Below are 16,848 nucleotides of genomic sequence, written 5' to 3'. Positions count from 1 at the left end.
AAGAAAGAGAAAGAAAGAAAGAACAAGAGAAAGGAAGAAAGAGAAAGAAAGAAAACAAGAGAGAGAAAAAGAGAAAGAAAAAAAGAAAGAGAAAGAAAGAAAAAAAGAGAAAGAAAAAAAGAACAAGAGAAAGGAAGAAAGAAAACGAGAGAGAGAAAGAAAGAAAATAAGAGAAAGAAAGAAAGAACAAGAGAAAGGAAGAAAGAGAAAGAAAGAAAACAAGAGAGAGAAAAAGAGAAAGAAAAAAGAAAGAGAAAGAAAATAAGAGAAAGAAAGAAAGAAAACAAGAGAGAGAAAAAGAGAAAGAAAGAAAGAAAAAAGAGAGAAAGAAAGAAAACAAGAGAAAGAGAAAGAAAGAAAGAGAGAAAGAAAGCAAAAAAGAGAAATTCCTTGCAGAAAATGACTTCTGATGTCAAAATGCTGATCCAAAAGAGGAGTAATAAGCTGGGGGAGGGGTTGGTTTAAATTCTCTTATGTCTACAATAACTTGCCCGGCCCTCCCCACCGGATGGATCCCAGTGCAAGTGGGGGAGTTGCAGGGGCTCTGTAGGTGCTGTGGGTACCTGGGCACCCCCACCCCACTCATTTCAAAAGGTTAGCTGCTACGTCATGGGGTGCGCACTCACAGGGTCTCCTTGCTCCCTCCCCTTGGGGGAGCTGACCTCAGTGGAAAAAGCCTGCATCTACCTGGCCAGGGGGGGGGGGGGGTGCGCGACCTAGAAGTCTGGCCACTCGCTCCCCACCCCCACCGTTTGAACATGCCCTGATATTGCCGTGGTTACTGGCATGCATTCAGGCTGGGTGTCACTGGATCTCAGATTGCAGCGAAAGGCTGGCGAGGAGCCAGGGGCAGTCTATTTAAAAAAGACAGTCTAGGCTCTGCCCGGATCAGTCTCTTTGCAAACTTCTCTTGGGGCCAAGTACTGAGAGATCCCAAAGTGTCTTCCTTCTCCTCTGCTTCTGAGAAAACTACCGTTTGGAGGCAAAAGCAACCCCTCCAAATAACCCTGCTGTGACTGAGCTCTTCGTGCAATATCAGAACAGCTTTTTTTGCAAGAAGTTTGCCACTGAAATATTATTAACACTTTTGGGGGGGTATTTGGGGTATTGATTTTCGGCTTGACCCAAAGTAAGTAACTCTCTCTCTCTGCAACCTGCTTGCAGAAGCTCTAGGGGACAAAATAAAAAGTTTGCATTCACCAGCAACTTGCAAACAGTTGGTCTGCGCTCGATTTTCATCCACCCCCTCGAGGTGCAAGAAGCAAGCTCCGCATTCTCCTTTCCCCCCTGAGCCACTCGGGTTTGGCGAAGAGATGGACCTGCGGGGCTGCCTGCTCCTGTCTCTCTCCCTGGGGCTGTGCCGGTGCCTGGGCTCCTTCGTGCACTGCGAGCCCTGCGACGAGAAGGCGATGTCCATGTGCCCCCCGACCCCGGTGGGCTGCGAGCTGGTGAAGGAACCGGGCTGCGGCTGCTGCCTGACCTGTGCCCTGGCCGAGGCGCAGTCGTGCGGGGTGTACACGGAGCGCTGCGCCCAGGGCTTACGCTGCCTGCCGCGCCTGGGCGAGGAGAAGCCTCTGCATGCCCTGCTCCACGGCCGAGGGGTCTGCCTGAGTGAAAAGACCTACCGGGTGCAGGCGAAAATCGGTGAGTGCGGCAATATTGCATGGTCCATTGATAGGCGGTGTTTATAGTCCAGAAAATCTCATTGCACTGCTGGAAATCCCAGGGTACACTGTTATATATGTCTTATTATATGGTTATATTTTTGCGCGCTGGTGCAATGTTGAAACTCCCAGGGTACGCTGTTATATATGTATTATTATTATATGGTTATATTTTTGTGCCCTGGTAGGGTACCAGGTTATATATGTGTTATTATATGGTTATATTTTTGCGCGCTGATGCAATGTTGAAACTCCCAGGGTACGTTATATATGTATTATTATTATTATTATATGGTTATATTTTTGTGCCCTGGTAGGGTACATAGTTATATATGTGTTATTATATGGTTATATTTTTGGGCGCTGGTGCAATGTTGAAAATCCCAGGGTACGCTGTTATATATGTATTATTATATGGTTATATTTTTGCGCCCTGGTAGGGTACCTGGTTATATATGTGTTATTATATAGTTATATTTTTGCGCGCTGGTGCGCTATCCAGTCTTCGGGCGGAAGAAACAGGTGCATGGCAAGGGCGGATTTATTGGTAAACTTCCTCCTCTTACCCCCGCTAAAAAGCTGATACACTAATTGGCTTACCTCTATATAACGTGCTTGCCCTGGAGATTTGCCAGCTGTTATTTTGGGCCAAAAAGTTTCCTGGCCCAGGAGCAGCTGATCCCCGAAAGTGGGTGCAAGACTCGGCCAGTGCCCGAATATTTGGGCAAAAGAAGGGAGTTTAACCCCCAGCCCCTCGGGGTCAGGCACCCCATTCGTCTTGATCAGTAGTAGATGCCGTGCGAAAGGAGGTGCGGAGTTCAATCCCCCCAAGATCCTAAGACTGCCTTCTCTTCCTCTGCTCTTGTCAATCAGCTAGTCATTCTGGCTACAGAAGCCAAAAGCACTTGCCGCTGGGCTCCGAACTGATCAGGAGCAGTTGTGGTTTGTGGGGCGATGGGCGAGTGGCAGCACTCCTCCTTAGCCCCAAGTTCTGCGTCTTTACAGGACCTTGATGTTAAAAGGAAGCCTAGTGGCTGGCCGAGACATTAGAGAAGACTAGGCAGTCGCCTAGGGAGCAGCAAAGTTGTTGCAGTCTAAGCGAGACAAAAGTTACACAAATTCAAAGAGCCATCAGTACATACCTTAACCTACATTTCTGTAGGATTTTAGTGTGATCGTGATTATATAGTTAAATTATCAGTTGGCCGGGGGGGGGTGTGCAGGCTAAGACCCTGAAAGTTCCCCTTGCACCAGCTCTGCTTATGGCACTGAGGCTGGCGGAGGAGATGATCTCTATGAATAATTCAGACCAGAGTTGGAAGGAAAGGGTTAAGTGGTGGTTGTGTTGGGGGGGAAGGGGGGGAGAGAGAGACTGGCTAATTTATTGCCCTGCTGCATTAAAGTTAATGAAAGCGAGGAAGCAAGGTGCATATGTGTATTTGGGGAGATATATTTATTTATTTTGCCACATCACGGCAGCTCGGATTGCAGAGTTTATTTTGCTTTCTCCGTCTCTAACAGTGAATTGCAAAAACAAATAGTCCTGGAAAGCTAAGGAAGTCTCTCCCCCCTCCCCCACCCCCTCTCGATTAAAGTGCATGAGGGAGAGGGAGGGTCTGGGTTGCCCGATTTTGCTGAGTCAGCAGGAGGGGGGAGGGTTGCACTTTTTCTCTTTCCTCCTGTTTATTGTCTGGTTGGGAAGGGGGGGGGGGAGGGCAGGTGTGCAGCTGTGGTCTGCAGCAGCCCGGAGGTGAAGTGGGGTCAGGGCAGAGGGCAGCGAGCTCGGGTTACTGCAATCGAGCCCGAGGGGCTAATCCGGAATTGGGACGAGGAGGACAACGCTTTGGCCTCATGATCTCACTCCCTTGTTTTGGTTTCACTTAAAGTGCATATGGGTGAGGTGCCACCAGCCTCTTGATGGCTTTTTTTTAAGTGCATGGCGTACAAGAAAGGTTTGTCCACAGACTTCTGCAAAACCCCATAAAGTGGGACCCGATCCAAAGGAAACATTAGCTCGACGGAGCTAGTTGCCCTTACCAGGTGGGGGAGGGGTGGAATTTACATAGGGAGCACGGAACAGTCCTCTGCTGCCACCTAGTGGCAGCAGGTGGCGAATCTCTCTGACCTGCAGCTATCTTCTGCTCTGAGAGTTTGGCTATTTCGTTTACAAGAATTAACCAGAAAAGGGGGAAATGCTCAGCTTGTTGCCCACCACTGGAGAGGGCAGACCCTTTGTTTTTTTTTACTGTATTCTGCCATTGAAATAAAAGTTAATAACATAGCAGATCAACACCAGCATTGCCATATGGGCCCACTGAATCGGCCCAGAAACATGGTTTTTACTGCTGCTCACTCCAGTTTGCTTGTAAGGATTGTATCTGTCACTCATTTTAAGTGTGTTAATCATTTAAATTTTAATGTGAGTGTGGAATTGCTCTTCCATCCTCTTCTCTGGGTATTTCCCACTGTTGCTTTTAAGTTCTCCTTGTATCTAACTGCATTTCATGTCCTCTTATCCGTTTTTGGAAAAGGTTGCTTGCATACTTTCAATTATTTAAATGTCTGAATCATATCTCTCTTGTTCCTCCTCGTATCTGAATATCACGGGGACAGAATTTGTCGCCGTCCTCGTGGATAACCGTGGGAAACCATCCCGTGTCAGTCTTTAGTGTCTATCTCAGCCTCAGTCCTTCTACACCGGCATTCTTTACTGCAAGGCTTGAGGGTCAGTGGCTGAGCCCACTCATACTCTGATTCTTATGTGAGCCAAGTATAGGACAATCAAGCTATTGTGACATCACTGCTGAGGTTGACGCTTAGGCATTGGTGGAATGAGGCATTATGACATCACAATCTCAGCTCTGGAATGTTGCTACTCTTTGGGCTTCTCCCAAGTACTTGTGACCTGGGTTGGCAACTGTTGGAAACAGGATGATGGGCTTGACGGGCTTTCGGTCCTGTCTCAGTACCATTGTTTAGTGTCTTTCTCAACCTCGGTCCTTCTACACCAGCATTCTTCAGAGCAAAGTTTGAGGGTCAGTGGTTGTGGCCATTCATACTCTGATTCTTATGTGAGCCAAGGATAATGAAGCCATTGTGACATCACTGATGTGATTGGCTCTTAGGCACTGGTGGAATGAGGCATTATGACATCACAATATCTGCTCTGGAATGTTGCTGCTCAATCTCAGCATTCTTCAGAGCAAAGCTTGAGGGTCAGTGGTTGTGGCCATTCATACTCTGATTCTTCCCTCTCTCCTTAAAGAATGGCATGGAGATGGTTTCTCACGGTTAACTGCAGGAATGGGGATGTGACAGATTCTGTCCCCATGTACATATAGAAGTTTGCAAGTCTCGTCTCATATGTTGTCTTCAAAACAAAACAGATGGCACTTTTTTGTTGGCTGACCTTAAATATTTTCACTAGCTTTCAGGATTAAAACCCCCTTCTTCCTCAGTTGAAGATAGAAAGGGAGGAAGTTTTAGTTTCCAAAACCTAGTGGAAAAAAATGTTACAGTTGGCTTGCTTTTATTTCTGTGTTAAGTACATTAAGTACACATAGCAGAGATCCTAAAATTTAGACTTTTTCAGGTCTGTTTGGGGGATGGGAGGAGACTACCCTGGGGTTCTAAAAACTCCTCTGGAACTTGCTTGCCAGGTATGGTCCCCACCCAGTAATTTGGTTGGAGGAGCATTGTGGAACTGAAAGAATATGGTGCCTTTTCTCTAGCTAGAGTAAACTCCCTTCTCAGCTTCCCTTCCCTTCCCTTCCTCCCCCCCCTCCCAAGAGTAATCCTGCTCTCTCCCTTCCCTTCCTGCAACTTACTTTCTCCTTCATTCTTCCCTCCCACCCACCCCAACTATCCCCTTGAACATTGAGTATTTGTTCCCTTCAAAAAATAGGTGGGAAGGTGAAAGGTCTTGGGGGTTTGTGTGAAAGAATGAGTGGAAGGGAAGGCAGAGACCGGAAGGGTTAGAAGCAGAGAGATGAAGGGATGGAGTGAGAAACAGGTGAAAACAAAGGGATTTCAGCTCTGAAGGGAATTGAGGGGTATGATGTAGCTGGAGGTAGGGACGGAGGGTTGATCTGCTTCTGAGGGTTGGCCAGAAAGACTGTAGCTGTACCCCAGTATTAACTCCTCAGTTACCAGCATCAAATAATGTGCACCCCCCAAAAAATATATTTGAATAACTGTCTAAGGGGCTGATGCTCAAAGGTTTGCAGTGGAGTCCTATTCTACCACAAAATCAGCGCCAAAGGGAAAAAAAAGGCCGCGGTATTCTTAACCTAATAAGCATTCTAATTACAGCTGTGTTAAAATTGTGGCAGTAATTTATCGTCGGCGCAAAATGTCAGCTCTCCTATCAGGGCCTGAGTGGTGAAACAAGCATGTCGTGGCATGCATCAGCCCCCCATACCCCCAACCTACTACTATGAATTATTTCTATAGCGCTACCGGATGCACGCAGCGCTGTACAGAGTCACAAAGAAGAAAGCAGTGCCTGCTCCCAAGAGCTTACAGTCTAAACATATAAGACAGATAAACAGGATGTCATGGATACAGTTAAGGGGAAGGGTTAATCTGGCTGGGTTGGAGGGCAGAGGGGAGCACAGGACAATCAGGCCATTGTGACATCACTGATGAGGTTGGCTCTTATTGGTGGAATGAGGCATTATGACATCACAATCTCAGCTCTGCTTCCCAAAGACTGAAACTCTTCACACTACTACTATGAATTATTTCTATAGCGCTACCAGACGCACACGGCGCTGTACAGAGTCTCAAAGAAGACAGTCCCTGCTTGAAAGAGCTTATAATCTAAACAGCCAAGACAGACAAACAGGATGTCATGGATACAGTTAAGGGGAACGGTTAATCAGCGAGCTGGGTTGGTGGGTAATGGGGTGTAGGGTTATGGATTGAAGGCTATATCAAAAAGGTGGGTTTTCAGTCTGCTTTTAAACAAGGGAAGGGAAGAGGCTTGACGGACAAACTTGGGTAATTTATTCCAGGCATAGTGGGGCAGCTACATGAAAGCCCCCATCTCCACCCCCACACAATTGACCCCTGACCCAACCCCCCTTCCTCATAAAGAAAAAGTACCCTGGTGCTCTAGTGACCCCCCCCAGCCCCTTCCCCTCACCTGATTCTAAATACTCTGGTGGTCAAGTGCTCCCCCTGACACCCCTCCCCAGTCACAAACAAAATGCCCTGTGGGTCTAGCAGAAGTCTACCATGGTATGAAACAGGAGAGATGCCCACTTGCTCCTGCCTCTGGGCGCTTCAAAATGGCCGTGCCACGCCTTGCTTCATAGCAGGATTTCCCTCTGGAGGAGTAGCCCTAATGGCTGAGGATCAAGGGAATTGGGCTTGATGACCACCGTAGTTGCTTGTGCTCTTGGGGAAATCACTTAATCTCGAATCCCCCCACCCCCAGTTACAAAAACGTAGAAGGTGTGCCCCCTGGGGGACACAGAAAGTGCCTGCATCTAATAAATGTTGAAAAGCACCCTTGATGCTACCACCCTTTAATTGTTCTGTGAAATTCCAGTGCTCTTCATGAGACAAGGTGTATTAAAGCAATTCCGAGATTTTATGATGGTACAGCGACAATTGTGGCCCATGAATCTGAGGAATCTCAGCAAATCAGGGCCTTCGTGTTAGGGTTCCCATAATCATGATATAAACCTTACCCTAACATGATAGCAAGTGAATATTTAAAGTGTAGTGGGGGAGGTTACCCCCCTCAAAAAAAGACAAAATAGTATCCACTGCCGCAATTGTTCATGCTCGCAATTGTTCCGGGGCGCATTTGTCAGAATGCAATTGTCCTGCGCTCATTTGACAGCAGAGCTTAATGTCATCCATGACGGTCACGTGCTCAGAGCCCAGCAGATGCCACATTGCAGTCTCTACCACTCTCCGACAGTCCCCTCCCGTCTCACTCTGCCCCAGGACCCTAATGTTATATAATGCCCTTTACACTTCCCCCTCCGTATTCGCGGTGGTTAGCGGCAGAGCCGGTCCGCAAATAATATTCGGGCCAGTTCTGCCCCCAACCCCCGCTTCCCCCGGCTGTTTTAAGCCCTGAAAGCCCCCCCTTAAGCCTTACCTGGTGGTCTAGCGGATTGTCAGGCAGGAGCGATCTTCCCACGCTCCTGCCCCATGCAGATCGCTCACAGGAAATGGCTGCCTTGAGCTCCCGTAGTCTCTCGAGCCATTTCCTGTGAGCGATCTGCACGGGGCAGGAGCGTGGGAAGATTGCTCCTGCCCTAAAAACCCGCTAGGCCACCAGGTAAGGCTTAAAGGGGGGCTTACAGGGTTTAAAATAGTCCAAAAAAATGAAAAACATTTTTTGTTTTAAAACCGCGAATAATCGAATCTGTAGATACGGAAACCGCGAATCTGAAGGGGGACGTGTAATGTGTTCTTGTATTTTAACACATTTCTGCGCTACTTAAAGTCTTCCCTTTGGCCCGGATTTTAAAAATGGCGTCTAACCGCTAGACACAGTTTGGCGCAATTGTCAATCAACCGCTAGGTGTCCTTTATTGAACTGCGCTTCGTGGCACCTAACTCAGCTTAGACACTGGAAGGTGTCATAATATTAAGACGCTGGTATATTTTCCGGCATCTAACAGACGCCTTTATAGATGCCTAAGTCATTCCACACCCAAATACTAACCATGCCCACTTTGCAGGTGAGTAGACACCACGCCGATTTGTGAGTAAAACTTTTAATAGTGTTTCAATTATCACGCCATTTAAGCCAATTAAACAATTGTGATTTTCGCATGCAAATTGGCTAGGTGGCGCTAGACGCAGTTTATAGAATCAAGGACTTTGGGTTTGACGCTACCTTTATTTCTATTTCTTGGGATTCGCAGTAAATGTAATAAAAAATTATATTTGTTTAATCCTTTGAAATCATTTTTCTTCTCCCTCTCCAATATCGTCACTTGGATGGTGCGTTATGATGGGAGAAATTTATTTTTGGTGTTTTTTTTAGATTTCTATTACAAACGGTGCAGAGCTCCTGGACCACCTGCCAGCTCCTCAGCCAGGCGTCTGGTATATCATGATGTGCAATGACAAGGTCTTGAACTCTTGTGTAATTTACACATGAGACCCAACAGCAGACTACACACATCTCTGTAAATGCCACATTGGTGTCATTCATCTTTTGAATCTAGCCAGAGCTAGGATTACAAGAAAGCCTATCAGGTGAGCAAGCCTTTTGCCTTCACGGTGAACCATCTGGCACCAGAGCTTTCCAAATGACAAACATTGGGTTCCAGCAGTCTTTTGGCTTCCTTTCTGTTGAGGCCACTGGTTCAGGTGAATAGTTTCTTCTGCCTCCCCCCCCCCCTTTCCACTAGCGTACAGATTTGCCCTTCAGGCCTCACCACCATCTGGAATTGGGCGGGGAAGCTTACTGAGCATGCTCAAGTTGTGATGTCACCATTGTCAGCAGTCCTCACGCGCTTTAACGCCAGAGGAACCAGCAGTGAACAGGGAAAAAGCAAACAGGAAATCATTTATTTCATTTTGGTTTCAAATGGAGCAGTGGAGGCAGAGAAAGGTCAAGTTTTCCCAGCGTTTACACAGAAATATTAGGCGAAGGGATTTGAATTTGCATCCCAGTAGTTCCACCCTAATGCCTAGATCAAAATTCTGCCGCGCGACTTGTATTGCGCCAGAGCCGCCATTCTCACATTACCCCTCTCCTCAAGTCACTTCAATGGATCCCCATCCATTTCTGTATACAGTTCACACTCCTCTTACAAGTGCATTCACTTTGCAGCTCCCCAATATCTCATTTATCTCCCCCTATGCTCACCCCCCCCCCCCAGGAACCCTGTTCATGGGGTAAGTCCCTCTTATTCACACCCTTCTGCTCCACTGCCAATTCCAGACTCCCTCCCTTCTATCTTGCACCATGTGCCCAGGGCTGTAGAGTCGGTAGATTAATCCTTCGACTCCGACTCCAACTCTTCTGTTTCTGATACCTCCGACTCCAGGTACCCCAAATTGTCTCCAACTCCTTGACTCCGACTCCACAGCCCTGCATGTGCCTGGAACAGACTGCCTGCGTCAATACGTCAAGCTCCGTCTCTGGCGGTATTCAAATCCAAACGAAAAGCCCATTTTTTTTTCAAGGTTGCTTTCAACTCCTAACTCCCACGTACCATAAGATACTTATATGTCCATCCTATCATTCTCTCCGCAAGAAACTCCTCAACTCTATATTGTAAGCTCTTCTGAGCAGGGACCATCTATTGCAAATTCAATGTACAGAGCCATGTACGCCTTTCAGCGCTATAGAAATGAAAAATAGTAGTAGTAGATTTGAAACTTTAACCAGGCGTAGACTATCTGAATTCACACAGCTCTCGAATCCCTTCATGGCAATTCAGGGGGAAGGGATAAGAACATAAGAATAGCCTTATTGAGTCAGACCAATGGTCCATCAAGCCCAGTAGCCCTTTCTCACGGTGGCCAATCCAGTACCTGGCCAAAACCCAAAGAGTAGCAACATTCCACACAGAATATCAAAGAATAGCAAGATTCCGGAATCCCAGAGAGTAACAAGATTCTAGAATCCCAAAGAGTAGCAACATTCCATACAGAATTTCAAAGAATAGCAAGATTCCAGAATCCCAGAGAGTAACAAGATTCTAGAACCCCAAAGAGTAGCAACATTCCACACAGAATATCAAAGAATAGCAGGATTCCGGAATCCCAGAGAGTAACAAGATTCTAGAACCCTAAAGAGTGGCAACATTCCATTCTACTGATCCAGGTCAAGCAGTGGCTTCCCCCATGTCTGTCTCAATAATAGACTATGGACTTTTCCTCCAGGAACTTGTCCAAACCTTTCTTAAAAAGGAGAGTAAAATATTCCCTAATGTAAGGGAGCTTTAGTAACAAACCAGCCGAAGGATAAAGCTGCAACTCCCCGAAATCTATAAACCATTTGCACAAGTCTTTTGATCTTCTTTTGGGCAAGCTGGGAGGAGGGCAGCTTTCAACAGGGATAGGCGAAGGCAGGCTGTGCCTCTCCCCTCCCCCTCCTCCAAGGCAGCAAAAATGTTTGATGTTGCTTTTCTCAAGGTTAAAACCAAGGATGTTGATTTTTCATCTCTGACTTGACTACCAGCCATGTGTTTTCAGCCACATTTATAGCTTCAAATGGAAAGTGACGACACGGCAGCAGATAAAGGGAGTGTGCACTCACGCATAAACAGAGCCCCCAACTCGGTAATGTGTCCTCAGTATGCAGGTATGCAAGGACACAGAGGGGTGCACAGGTCTTGTCACTGTGCCTCCACCTGTCCCCATTGTACACGGGCTGCTGACTGTAACGAAATATCCCGGCTCTCAAATTCCTGCTGACAAGATGATTCTCAGCTCAGATAAGGCTTTGTTCTGGTTCATTTACAGTACTGGAATCTTTCCCTGCTAGAAGATAAAGCTTTCTTCAAGTCTTTTTCCAAAAATAGTTCCAGCAGCCAGGCCCTGCTGGCTTCCTCTTTTCTGGCCAAGGCTGGCCCGCTGAAGTCACCTCACTCCAGGGCCTCTGCGACAGGCATGCTTTGCCCTCCTGCTCTTTTATGGTACTGGACTGAAATGGCACTTTGGGAAACCCCCTCTTCCCCCCCCCCCAATGTACAAGATGCAGACTGACTCAAAAGTGTGGCACGAACGCCCCTTCCCCTCTGTGGCCCAGTGGACGAGAAGCCTGATAGCACAGGGGGTTGAAAGCCAGGGGAAGTGAGATCAAGTCCCACCGTAACTCCTTGAGACCCTGAGCAAATTACTTAACTCTTCATTGCCCCATGCACAAAATACAGATTGCGAGCTCACCAGGACCAAACAAACTTGATTATTGCCCCCCCCCCCCTCCCAAATCCTTGTGGCTTTTTGATCGTCCAAGTACCCATTTAGGCCACTTTTTAGACTTTTTTTTAAAATTATTATGAGCCCCTAAGTGGGTTACAAAATATAAAATGCAATAAAATGAATTATATGATATAAGGATTATTCATCCTGCATCTGTAGAATTGTATTCTTCATCTATTTGAAAAAAGCTTCCACAAATAATGCAGTTTATAAAGGTTTCTTAAAGTGCAGAATATATTATCCACCGTCCTCAACTGTCCAGCCAAGTTGCCCCATAAAATCCCCCCCGAGATGGGGAAACAGTAGAACCAGAGGAGATGAAGAGAAGTTGTAAGGTGAGCAACTTCCGAGGAATATCAGGAAATACATTTTCATGGAATGTCCTCCCGGCAGAGGTGGTGGAGACAAAACCAGGGATGGCATTCAAAAACGCAGAGGACTCTTAAATAGAAAGGGGGTGGGATCAGAGCGAAACTTAACTGCCAGGTTCACAAGTCTTTATCTGCCATCATTCACTATATTCCCCTTTTCTGAAGTGGAGGCACAAGGTGGATTACATCAAAATTTGAGCTCGGATTGTGATGTCATAATGCCTCATTCCACCAATGCCTGAGCTCCGTCCTCATTTGCACAAGTCTCAAACACTTTGAAATCATAAGTGGCAACATTCTAGAGCTCAGATTGTGATGTCATAATGCCTCATTCCACCAATGCCTAAGTTCCGTCCTCATCTGCACAAGCCTCAAACACTTTAAAGTCATAAGTAGCAACATTCTAGAGCTCAGATTGTGATGTCATAATGCCTCATTCCACCAACGCCTAAGCTCCGTCCTCATCTGCACAAACCTCAATCGCTTTAAAATCGTAAGTAGCAACATTCTAGAGCTCAGATTGTGATGTCATAATGCCTCATTCCACCAACGCCTAAGCTCCGTCCTCATCTGCACAAGCCTCAAACACTTTCAAATCCTAAGTAGCAACATTCTAGAGCTCAGATTGTGATGTCATAATGCCTCATTCCACCAATGCCTAAGTTCCGTCCTCATCTGCACAAGCCTCAAACGCTTTAAAGTCATAAGTAGCAACATTCTAGAGCTCAGATTGTGATGTCATAATGTCTCATTTCACCAATGCCTAAGCTCCGTCCTCAACTGCACAAGCCTCAAACGCTTTAAAATCCTAAGTAGCAACATTCTAGAGCTCAGATTGTATGAAAATATGAAGAAGACTTAAGGGTTAGGCAGAAGATGGAATAGATCTCAGTGAGGAGGTTGAGTTTGAGGGGCTGCTAAAAAGTTCTCAGCTCAAACAACAAAGTTGGGGCAGTCTCCGCTGAGGGCTATACACTTGGTCCAGCGGTTTTCTACGTTTTTCATTCCATATTTTTCCAACGGAATGAAAAGGAAAAATGGAGAATCACTTGACGAAGTGGATAGCCCTCGATGGAGACTGCCCTAACTGTTGGTTGGGCTGAGAACCTTTCAGCGGCCCCTTGAACATGATAGCACACGGGAAGCCTAGAAGGCTCAGAAGCATTTTGTTACAAAGAGAGGAGAAACAAGTGGGAGCTCAGGTGGTTCTCAGGGGAGGGATCTATAGTCAACCACTTAGAGAAGACGCAAGAGACCATGTAGAGGAGTCCAGAGTGCGGCCAAGTTGTACTCTTATAGAAGTGAGGTAATGAGGTTCCTTGTTCAGCATTAGAAGTTTGTTCCAGATTTTTGGAGTGAAGCCAGCTGTACGTGTGGAGCTTTGCACTGGAGAATGACATGGGGACAGATTTTTCTCCATCCCCGCGGGAACTCATTTTCCCGTCCCCGTGAGTTCTTTTCCCCTCCCTGCCCCATTCCTGCAAGCTCCGTCCTCATCTGCACAAGCCTCAAACACTTTAAAATAATAAGTGTTCGAGGCTTGTGTGGTTAAGGCAGAGCTTACGGGAATGGGACAGGGAGGGGAAAAGAACTCACGAGGACGGGAGGGGGGAAAATTTATCCCCGCGTCATTCTCTGCCTTGCACTTGTTGGTCCACATAGTGGACGAACCCAGTGCAAAGACATGAGAGGTTTTCACCAGGCTGATATGAATTTCTGTTGTGAGGTGATGAACAAAAGTGGCACCTCCCTGCCCTCCCCGCAAACTGTGTAATGAGTTTTTGTGTCGAAGGGGGGGCTCCCGATAAGGAAAGTAGGTTCTTCACACATTGGAGCAAATAGGACAGAGGCAATGGGAATAAATGCAGGAGATCCATGTTCATGCAGTCTAGGGGGTGGCAGTTTCCAAAGGGATTGAACAAGTAAATTAGCTGAAAATGGTAATGTGAGCGGTATACCAACAATCTGCGCAGGACAATTCCACTCAGTCAAATGCGCACGGATAAGTGTGCGCAGGACAATTGCGGCCTGTGATGGATATCTGGAAGGCCCTGATTTGCTGAGACTCCTCAGGCCCCGTCTCTTGGGAGGGGCCTGAGGAGTCTCAGCAAATCAGGGCCTTCCAGATATCCAGTAAAAGGGTTCCCATAATCACCCTAACAATAGATAGGAAGTGGATCTGTTAAGTGTAGTGGGGAGGGAGATACCCCCCACCTGTTACTTTAGAACTCTCAAAAAGACAAAATAGTATCCTGTGAGGGCATATGTCATGCGCGCAAATGTCGGCCCGCAATTGTTGGCGTGCGTTTGTCCTGCATGCATTTGACGGGTCACCATGTGAGCGCAGGAGTACAGGGGTCTGTTTATTAAATCCACATGACACCTAGTCCAGGGTCTAAACAGGGTTAAGGTTTTGCATCGCCAGCCGCTGCGATTAAAGCTCCGACGCTTATAGAATTCCTCTGAGCATCAGAGCTTTTACCACAATGGCGAGCGATAAAAAAAAAACCCTAATGCGGCTTGATAAAAGGGAGTCTTGATGTTTGTGACTTTCAAGTCATTTAGCAGACCAACTAAATATTTTAGATCGTACCAATTTGTTTCCGCTAACAGGATGAACAGGTCGAGTCATTGTATAGAAGGAGCTGAGAGGAGATGGTAACACTCTAAGGGGGTCTTTTGCTAATGCTTAGCGTCTATTATCTGCCACACGACGCATTTTATTCCTGTGGGCTCTGCCGCAGATAACTTGTACTAATTCTTAGTAAGTAAGAGACCCCTTAATAGCTGAATGGGAACAGCGGCTACTCTATATTCATAAGAATAGCCTTACTGGGTCAGACCAGTGGTCCATCAAGCCCAGTAGCCCGTTCTCACAGTGGCCAATCCAGGTCCCTAGTACCTGGCCAAAACCCAAGGAGTAGCAACATTCCATGCAGAATCTCAAAGAATAGCAAGATTCCGGAATCCCAGAGAGTAACAAGATTCTAGAATCCCAAAGAGTAGCAACATTCCATACAGAATCTCAAAGAATAGCAAGATTCCGGAATCCCAGAGAGTAACAAGATTCTAGAACCCCCAAGGAGTAGCAACATTCCATACAGAATCTCAAAGAATAGCAAGATTCCGGAATCCCAGAGAGTAACAAGATTCTAGAATCCCAAAGAGTAGCAACATTCCATACAGAATCTCAAAGAATAGCAAGATTCCGGAATCCCAGAGAGTAACAAGATTCTAGAACCCCCAAGGAGTAGCAACATTCCATACAGAATCTCAAAGAATAGCAAGATTCCGGAATCCCAGAGAGTAACAAGATTCTAGAATCCCAAAGAGTAGCAACATTCCATACAGAATCTCAAAGAATAGCAAAATTCCGGAATCCCAGAGAGTAACAAGATTCTAGAATCCCAAAGAGTAGCAACATTCCATACAGAATCTCTAAGAATAGCAACATTCCGGAATCCCAAATCCCAGAGAGTAACAAGATCCTAGAACCCGAAAGAGTATCAACATTCCCTCATGTCTTTCTCAATAACAGACTATGGACTTTTCATCCAGGAACTTTTCCAAACCTTTCTTAAAACCAGCTACGCTATCTGCTCTTATCACAATCTCTGGCAACGCATTCCAGAGCTTAACTATTCTCTGCGTGACGGAGTGAAAAATCGATCCACTTGTACCCGTTCTACTCCAGTAAGGATTTTGTAGACTTCAACCATATCTCCCCGCAGCCGCCTCTTTTCCAAGCTGAAGAGCCCTAACCTCTTTACTCTTTTCTCATCTTTCATCGTCATCTCACCGCTGAATTAGAAATATGTATGAAACCCGTGGAAATGAGTGTGTGTGACTTCAGTGGACATGAGAACCGATGCTGTGCAGGAAGAACCCACCAAGACCATAGTTTAAATGCTACATTCTGCTTCTTCCCCTTTTACATCTGGAGCTGGGGGGTTTCAGCCTTTAGATAGCTCATGCCCTGGGCTCCTGGCACTAGCGAAAAGAAGAAGGCACTTAAAATAAACCTGGCTTGTCCAGGAAGAGCTACATTTCCTTGCTCTATTTTAAGATCTCAGTGACTGTTTGTGTTTAAAGGACTTGCCGGTGCTCTGCAGGGGGAGGTTGTTAGACCTATTTCAGAAACACAAGAATTGCTGCTGCTGGGTCAGTCCTGCTTCCGGGGCGGCCCCTAGGTCAAAGACCAGCGCCCTAACTGAGACCAGCCCTACCTGCGTACGTTCCGGTTCAGCAGGAACTTGTCTTACTTTGTCTTGAATCCCTGTCTGTTAAATTGCATATGATACAGAGGACAGAGGGGAGATGAGACCCCCCTCTCCCCCCCCCACCACCCGATGTTCTTTAAGTACTGATTATCAGGTGACAGCACCAGCATATCTGTGACCCGATCCTGGATGAGCAAGATCCCTGTAACGGAAGTGACTTGGTCACACAATGCATTTAGTCCCAGGGACATCTGATCTCTGGTCTAATCCCTGAGCTCGGGTTGACAGAGGACAGGGCAGATTCCCCCCTCCTGGTCTCTGCCTCTTGCCTTGTGATGGACAGCTGGCCGCAGAGGAGTATGAGGAAATGATAGGGAAGCAAAGAAATTGAGAAACACTTTTAATAAGGACCCAGGGCAATCCTTATACCAACTTGAGATCTCTCTTCCCCCTTGGACATAATCCAAGTCAACAGATAAATGTGTGTGTCTAACACAATGAAAGGACTCCTGCCCAAAATTAAGAGTCTCCTTTCAATATCTTGTGTCCCTGCCTGCAGCTGTTGGTCATCTGGAAATACAGGTGGCTTCTGCCTGCACACGACTGACCCGTTCCGGCTAAGAAAGCTCGCTCTGTGTATCTGCATGTCTCGGAGGCAGGACACGTCTCTCTCTTTCACACACCATG

General features: G+C 46.6%; 1 protein-coding gene across 2 annotated transcripts in view; it reads left to right on the top strand.

The window, feature by feature from the left end:
- The first annotated feature begins 273 nt into the window (after positions 1-273).
- IGFBP5 (insulin like growth factor binding protein 5) overlaps positions 274-16,848 on the top strand; it is a 35,791-nt gene continuing 19,216 nt past the window's right edge. Inside the window, exon 1 of one of the 2 annotated variants that reach the window (XM_033946953.1) lies at positions 274-1,644. In XM_033946953.1, coding sequence (XP_033802844.1) covers positions 1,314-1,644 — 331 coding nt within the window. In that variant the 5' untranslated portion in view covers positions 274-1,313. The remainder of the gene's footprint in view (positions 1,645-16,848) is intronic. The other variant, XM_033946952.1, reaches the window with a different exon arrangement.

Source organism: Geotrypetes seraphini, chromosome 5 (assembly GCF_902459505.1).
Source record: "Geotrypetes seraphini chromosome 5, aGeoSer1.1, whole genome shotgun sequence".
NCBI lineage: Eukaryota > Metazoa > Chordata > Amphibia > Gymnophiona > Dermophiidae > Geotrypetes > Geotrypetes seraphini.
The sequence above is the reverse complement of the archived record's forward strand: the minus strand, read 5'-3'. Positions and strand labels throughout refer to the sequence as shown.